The sequence below is a fragment of the Ammospiza nelsoni genome, chromosome 25 (assembly GCF_027579445.1).
Source record: "Ammospiza nelsoni isolate bAmmNel1 chromosome 25, bAmmNel1.pri, whole genome shotgun sequence".
Taxonomy (NCBI): domain Eukaryota; kingdom Metazoa; phylum Chordata; class Aves; order Passeriformes; family Passerellidae; genus Ammospiza; species Ammospiza nelsoni.
In genome coordinates, this window is record NC_080657.1 from 90,893 (window position 1) to 98,972 (window position 8,080).

Here is an 8,080-nt window from a genome sequence, read left to right on the forward strand (position 1 = left end):
GCGGATTGAGGAAAAGGGCGGCACTAATTTCCTTAAAACAGGGAGGTTGGGAGGTGGGAAACCCCATCGTCCTGTCTAAAAATAGGGGCAATTCACTGGGAAGGGGAGTGGGACAGTTTCGGGGTGCTAGGGTTTTGAAGGGGTTAGGGGGGGATGGATAATCCCCAAGAGGTTTGGCGGGTCTGGCCATGGGGAGGGGGACCTGCGTGGTCGTGTCATCCCCCGTCGGGCCACCAAGGGTCAATCTGGGGTGCTGGGGGGGGACCGGGGGGGTGAGGTAGAGGGGTTTAAGACTTCATTTATGTGTAGGGGTGGAGCTTCATTGACCCTCGGAGGCGGGGTTTAGGGCATCGTTAACATAAAAGGGAAGAGATTAATGGTTATTTTACATAAAAGGGGGTTGTGTTGATCAAAATTTGCATGTGGTGGGCGCGGTCAAGCGGCGCTGCCTATATAATGACGGCGCGCGCCCGTCCCGTTTTCCCCGACCCTCTCCGATCACCAGCGAAGTACGAAAGTTGGGGGTCCAGGGGGTGAGAGTCAAAGCTCTCAGAGCCTCCCCTCTTTGGCGGTCTGGTGCTCGAAGGTCCCAGCAAAACCCCCGCTGCCGCGACAGCCCCTGAGGCTCCTAGGCATCCTCCCGTCCTACATCTCCAGACCTGCTCTGAGCCCACCATGAAAGCCATCAGCCCGGTGCGATCCGTCCGGAGCTGCTACGAGGCTGTTTGCTGCCTCTCGGAGCAGAGTTTAGCCATCGCCCGGGGCAGCCACAACAAAAGCCCGGCCTTGGAAGAGCCCATGAACTTGCTCTACGATATGAACGACTGCTATTCCAAATTGCGGGAGCTGGTGCCGGGCATCCCTCAAGGCACCAAGGTGAGCCAGGTGGAGATCCTGCAGCACGTCATAGACTACATCTTCGACCTCCAAATTGTGCTGGAGGAGGGGTCCAAGGGCCGCGACCCCTCCTCCGAGGCCACCCTATTTTCCCTTAAGGTAAGGGTCGCTTCGGACTAGGGGCTAGGTGTGTCGATTTGGGGAGAGAGGATCTGTTAGGTTGGAGGTGATAACAAGTCGGGACAGGGGTGCTGCTGGGTCCCCGAGTGTGTTGGTGGGGAATGGGGAGGAGTGGGGACCACCCGCTGCCGGGGTAATCTTAAACCCGTCCCTTTTCTCTCCAGGCGGCTGAACTCGCCTCAGAACTCCGCACCAAAGACGAGAGAAGTTTGTGTCACTAACGCCACCTCCACCAGGTGAGTGTCGCCTCCGATCACCACGGCCACCATCATCCGCAGCCCAGTCCCCCCCTCCCCATGTGCCCACAGCCCAGGTGGCGTCCTGGGGCCTCCTCCCGCCCCCAACATCAAAATCCCCAGCGGGCCAAACCCCAGCAACCCATGCTCCCCTCTCCCTAATTTCCCCTCGCCCCAGTTTTTCACCACGCGCACCCCACCACCGATACCGATCCAAATAATGCAGACCAGTGCTCCCCCTTTCTGCACTCCCCCCCAAGTCTGCCACCTGAACTCCAGCACCAACCCACCCCCAGCATTCCCAGCCGGGAGCCAGATACAGTCCCCGAGGAACTTGGTTTCCTGGCTCCCACCCTCTCTTCCCAAATTTCCATCCCCAACTCCACTTACCACCGCACTAATTACCACTATTATTTTTTTCTCCTCCCTCCCCCTCTGTTCTCTCACCTCCCTGTGCCAATTAGCAAACAGGCAGCGAGTGTCGGTTCCTGGTTCGTTATCAGCCGGAGGTAAATAGCAGCTTCCTCCGTGGCGCCGGGCTGTCTGCGACCTACCGGCCCCGGCATCGCCTCCCCCGGGCCCGGGCACCGCGAGTGGGGAGCGGCTGGTTCCGACCCCCCCAGCCTTCCACCGCCAGCATCCCACCCACGGAGCTCAGCATCCCAGTTTGGGACCCGAATTCCCATGAGATATTTTTAATGATGGACTGATGATGAAGCGGAGGTTGTCTGTATATTTTTGGATTATAGCAGCGAGTCCTTTTTTTTAAAGGTGTTTAATGGGATGGCGGGGTGGGGATTAGGGGGCTTTGGGGAGGGGGGAACAAACATCCTTGAGTATGAACTAAACTGTCTGGGGCTGTGGCCTCGTGTATTGTGGAGCTCTATACTAGAGTATAACTTTTTCTACCTTTTGTGCAGGAAGGTGATTTTCTGCGAATATGCCTTGTACTTGCTTTATAAACTTTTTATAAAAGTTATCATTTTTGCATAATAAAAACCAGATAATTTTGATTGGTTTTTCTCCTTCATCGCTGGGATGGAAGGAGCTGGGGTGTACCTCTGGGTGGGAAAACCCCCTGGGGGGTGGGAGCCTACCAAACTTTGATGGGAACTTCTAGGGTTACAGTAGGAATCTCTATAATTGTGTAATAGCATTGAAATGTCAGCTCAGGTATGGGAGGAATTAACCCTGGGCTGCTCGTTCCTGGCCGAGGTGGCTGCCAGCTAGTTTGTGTGCCGCTGTGCTTACCTGATACTGAAAGAGTGAAGACGGTGCTGCAGCCCCGGGGACCATCTAGAAGTGTAGCTGGAGCCCTGGGAAGGAGGGAAAAATACGCTTTTTTTCCACTTTTAGCCATGTGAAAATAGGCTGATAGGTGCTATGATACTGGATTTGAGCTTCGATTGGGCTGGAAGGGGTGATGTTGCTCCCCCAGGATATACCCCATATGGGTAGAGGAGTTTTTGGACTGCTTTTGCTGCCCCAGGTAGTATTGAGAGAGCAGCCCCTGCCTGGCCCAATCTTCTCGCGTCAACACTACAGGGAAGAGGTGTTTGGAGCAAAAATGCTTTTCCCTCTCCTTGGGTAATGCTGTGGTTTCCCTTTGGCCCGGGAGCAGAACAGATGTGACCCCGGCCTGGCTCAGCTGTGGAGCTGGATCATGCTCCCTGGGGAAGGTGTTGGCCTGCCCAGGATGAAGTTAAATTGACTTCACCCCCACCTGTAGCACCATCATCTTTATTCCCTATGCTGGGCTCTGGTTTTGCTGCTGTGGGCTTAGCCAGGCATGATGTGGATCCTGCCCCCTGGCATTGGGGTGTCCCCAGGGTGCTCCAGCGTCCAGGGGTACATCATGGGAAGAGGAGAAGGGAGAAGACACAAGGGTCTCGGAGCACAGAGTGATACAAAGCTTTGCCCTAACACACTGGCTTCAGACTCTACCCAATGGAAGAACAGGAGCTTGGGGTGCAGCAGGCACCTGCCAAATGCTCCTTGTCCATGGGCATTTCCACAGAGAAAAGCAGCACGTGGAGCTTCCAAAAAGCACCACCTGGTCCAACTGGATCACCAGCCCCTGGGAACTTTCCTCCCTCCTCCCAGCTTGATGTCCCCAGGCTCCCCAGGGATGGTATCCTCCTGCACCTCTGGATGGGGTAGGATGCAGTGACATGGGCTGTCCGGGCATGGTGAGAGGCAGGTGAAGGTGTCCATCCAGAAACCACTGCATCTGGGAACAGAACTGCTGTTATGCTCACAGTGAAAAAATTAGCTTTTGCTATCTCCACTGGTTTTTGGCTCTGGAGGAAAAGGCAAGGGGTGGGTTAGGGGCGAGTGTCTCCACATTCACCTGGGTGTCATGGTCGTCCAGCTGTGCCAGTGCTGATGTGCCAAAGAGATTTAAGTGGGATGGGTGGGAAAAGCATCCTGGGCATGAGCCAGGGGCAGGGATGAGTCTTGGTACCTGGAAGGTGGAGCTTCTTGCAGCCTGAGCACTCCATCCCAGGTCCTAATGGGTCCCTCATCAGAGATGATGGTGGTGGAAATCCTGGACTTGTGGGAGCATTAGTGAGCCTACTTTGGGGCAGAAGTTACTTAGAGAAGTGGGGCTAGGATAGGGTGGGAGAAACCAGTCCTGCTGGGGCCTTTTGGATGGAAATGACACTGGGGAGGTGGAGGGGGACTGCAGCCCTTGGCGACTGGAGGTGGCCCCTGCCCCTATCCCCTCTCAGGCATCAGGGCAGGGGATTCCCGAGGTCAGGGGCTGTGGGGGTTCGGCTCTAGCTCCCAAGAAGCCTCCCAGGACCGCTACCTCCTCCCCCGTGGTGGATGGATCCCGGCGCTTTGCCCGGAACAGCTACCCCGGCATTCCCAGACTCTGGCACAAGCCGTGTTCAGACCCCACTAGTTCCCTGGACTGGGCTGTCAGTGTCCAGTGCTTTCTTTGAAACGCCTCTTAAAAAAAAAAAAAAAATAGGACCCCCCCCCCCCCAACTAAAAATAACTGCTGGGACTGGGATTTACCTCAGGGGGTTTGATGGGATGATTTACCCCGTGGGGCAGATGGGATTTACCTCGGGGAGAAGATTTACCCCATGGAGCAGATTTATCTTGGCTGTTGTGGGATGCCGATGCTTTCCTGGAAAACCTTGATTAAAAAAAAAAAAAAATTAAGTAAAGAAAACGGGAAAAACACGCAGCTAAAAATAGCCGCAAGGGCCGAGATTCACCTCGGGGAGAACAGCTGGAACGAGAAAAATGCTCCTGGCCGAGTAAGCCCGGCGTTACTTTTACCACCCCAACTACTGCAGGGGTGGAGAAAATAGGGTGAAGAGGGCAAAAACTAATACCGGGGGGGGTGAGTGGTGAAGGTCGAGCGCGGCCCCGCCGCGGTGCCGGTGGCCCGTGATCCGGCTCGTTCGCCTCTTGGCAAGCGACGGAGTCTGATGCAATCGCTGCGCTGACGGAGGCGGCGGTTCCCACCTGTATTTGCCATTGTGTGCCCGGAGCTGTTTGCAGGTGTTTGCTGGCGCCGCGCTGTCTGAGCCGCACTTCCCTCCTCCTCCTTCTCCTCCTCCTCCCGCTGCTGCCCCGGCCAAGGCCTGGCCCCGCGGCCCCCCCGCCCGGCTCCGCGCCAGCCGCGCTGACACAGATGCTGCGCGCACACTCGTGACCTTGGCCAGGCGCGCTCACGCGGGGAGGGGGGTTCTGGCCGCTGAGCGCGGGTGTGCACACGCACGTGTCTACTCACATACACTCACTGACACGTGTGGCATGAGCATATTCACATGTGTGTCCATGTATGCACACATGACTGTGCATTTGCACACACCTGTGTGCACTTACACACGTGTTTACGAACACTGACACGCATGTGTAAGTGCACGTCACACGGGCAGATGTGCTTATGTGACTGTGTTCAGTTACACACAGCTATGTGCACTCACACATGTGTATTCAGATGCTGACACGTGTCCAGGCACACTCACACGCATGCATGCATTTACATCCATGCCCATAAATACTTACAATATGCCTACGGGCATTGACGTCTGTGCACACTTAAAATACAGGCACACTTATGTGGTGCATGTATGCATACGTGAGTGCACTTACACACGTGCCTACACACGTGTGCATGTATGCACAGGAGGGCTCATCCTGCAAACCAACCTGCGTAGGGGCTCAGCACCCCCTTGGTTGGACCTCCCAGTGATGCTGTGGAATTAGAGGAAGCTGTTCCCGCTCCCTCCCCACCCCGATGGAGACCATCCTCCGTCGTGGTAGCCAACCCGCTTATTCCTGTCAGCCCTGGTCTTCCCTCTCCCACAGGTGACATCAGGGCTTTGTCCCACGGTGGGACTGAGGCTTCACGCATGTCCCAAAATCTGTCGGGGACGAGGGAGGGTGGATCCGCAACGGCGCGGGCCCCGCAGCCGTGACTCGCTGCTGCCGTCTCCAGGGCAGAGGAAGAAGAGCCCGGGTCACCGGGAAGGTTCTCCCCTCGGGAAGATCTGGGATTTCAGATTTCCTCTGGTGTACCCTTGGAAACGACCAGGATTTGCCCCGATGCCTATCCCGGCAAGATTTGGGATCTCTTCTGCTGTTCTCCTTGTGAAGGATCAGGACCTTCTCTGATGCCCTTTCAGAAAGGACTGGGACCTTCTCTGTTGCCCCCATTCCAGGCACAGGGATGTGTGGCATTGGGCTGTGGGGGCTGCTGACCACGTGTGCTTGCCTAGTGGCCCATAACATGCTCTTTGGACAGTTGTTCCCCCCAGTCTGGGCAGAGCCATAGGGCAGCATCACCCCTTATACCCTCTCTCTCCTGGGAATGTTCCTTGGGGAGGAAAATTAGGGAATGGGATCTCATTTGGGGTCCACAGCCCAGCTTCAGTCCCCTGCTTTTGGGATATAGTCAACCTCCTCCTTGTGCTCTGCATCCTGATGAGGTCCCTCACCTCGAAGCTGAATATGCAAAAGAATTTCCAGACCCTGAGGTGAGCGATGGTGTGGGGGCTGTACCCCTAAGCCTCTGGTGGTGCTCTCTTGGTCTGTGCAGAGATGCAGCAGCCCAGGTGTAGCGCCACTATTGCATGTGCTGAATCTGCACTGGGAAAAACAACACAATTACTTGTTCTTCGCCATCAGCTCTTCACCCTGCTTTTGGGGTGCAGTTCAGACCCTCCCAAGACCCTCAGGGGAGAAGCTAGGAGAGGTCTCCTGGCTCCTCCTCTCACTATGGCCAGAACAGTGATGGGATCTTTCACCTTGCTCCAGGGTGAGGAAGCTGTCCACGAGGGTGCTTCAGGCCATCCACGAGGTCATTCCAGACCTCTGTAACATGACAGAGTGAAATAAATAGTCTCCAAGGTCCTTTCCAGAAGCTGGTGCAGGGCCTGCCCTTCTGGACACCTTGGTGTCACAGGAAGATACAAATCTGTGTCTTCCAGTATGGGAGAGGACTTTGCTGGTGGAAAGCCATGGCTGTAAAAGGCTTATTGAGCAAATATTGGGTAGTGGGAAACATGCCCTTGACTCACAGCACAGCACAGCTGAGGGGATGAGGGCCAACAAGTTTTCCCACCTTCTGGGTCAGCCCTTGCCCCAGTGAGGTCACACTACCAACATGCGTGGATGTCACCTCTGCTTTGCCCAAACTGGAGGATTTGAGGACACAAGCTGCCAGGCCCACCCCATACCCCAATGTCCTTATCCCAAGAGTCATCCACTGGAGCGAGCCCAAGGCAGGCAATTGACACAAATTTATCCACGCTGCTGGTCATGGCCTTGTCTTTATGCACTGGGATCAGGACAGCTTTGCCTTCTTCCCACAGAGAGGGAGAAGAAGGTCTGGGTGGATTGATTTGCCAAGCTCAGCCACACTCCTGGCACAGGAGTTGCACTGCCCAGCTGGGGTAGCGTCGCTGCTGCCAGGCCTTTTGTTCTGCCTCAAAGTCTTGCACGGTGGGAGGCAAATGACTATCCTTGATCCAAGGCTCCTGGCACATTTTTAGGTGCCTCTCCCACCTGAGTGTCCTTCCTTGTCCATAGCAGAGGCCATGCCCAGCATGTGTATCCATCTGTCTGTATTCCAGGAGGCTTCTTCACACAAAAGTCCACCTCTGCACATTATTATCCTTATCCCAACCTGAGCATGAAGTTGGCTCTTCCTGGAGAGGAGAATGATGGAGAGAAGAAAAATGGAGAGGAATGAATGGGTGGAGGCATTTGTCTCCATTACCAACCAGGTAATGGAGACAAATCAGGGAATGGAAAGGAACCAGGGGACAGAGACAAACAAGGTGATAGAGAGGGACGAAGGGAAACCAACTGCTGTGGCTTGGTTGCCTCAGCAGAATTAAACCCCTGCCTGTCTCAGTAGCTGCGGTGGCCTTTTACTGGTGCCAGTAAGGGTCAGAGTTGCCCTCGCTCGGGAGTTTGCCATTGCCTCGGTGATTCCTGTTACTGCTGCACTCTGAAATACCCTGTAGGCCGGCTTGGGTGCCCTTCATCCCCTTTTTCTCTCTCCACTTATCCAGGAAGACCTGGTGCATTCATTCTAAGGACGTGGGTGGGGTGCATGTGGAGCAATGGGTGGCAGGTTGAATGAACTATGAGTGAACCAGGGGCCAAATCTCCTCATGCTGAGCCCCTCTGAGATCCCTGCCCTCCACCAACAGCACTGTCACCTGTCTGCAGGGTGAGGAGGTACCTGACAGCCTCTGGCTGGTGGAGGCCAAAATTTTTGTTTTAAATAGAGGTGGCTCCCTCTCCCCTACCCTGGGTTGCTGTAACTGGGGATAGGGATGGGGGAGCGATGGGAA

The 8,080-nt window shown here is 55.4% G+C and overlaps 1 protein-coding gene across 1 annotated transcript; it reads left to right on the forward strand.

Moving 5' to 3' along the window:
* The first annotated feature begins 460 nt into the window (after positions 1–460).
* Positions 461–2,266, forward strand: ID3 (inhibitor of DNA binding 3). Its single transcript, XM_059488661.1, has 3 exons — positions 461–996; positions 1,182–1,253; positions 1,718–2,266. The coding sequence occupies exons 1-2, from the start codon at positions 676–678 to the stop codon at positions 1,236–1,238; spliced, it is 378 nt and encodes a 125-aa protein (XP_059344644.1). The 5' UTR covers positions 461–675; the 3' UTR covers positions 1,239–1,253; positions 1,718–2,266.
* The last annotated feature ends 5,814 nt before the right edge of the window (positions 2,267–8,080 follow it).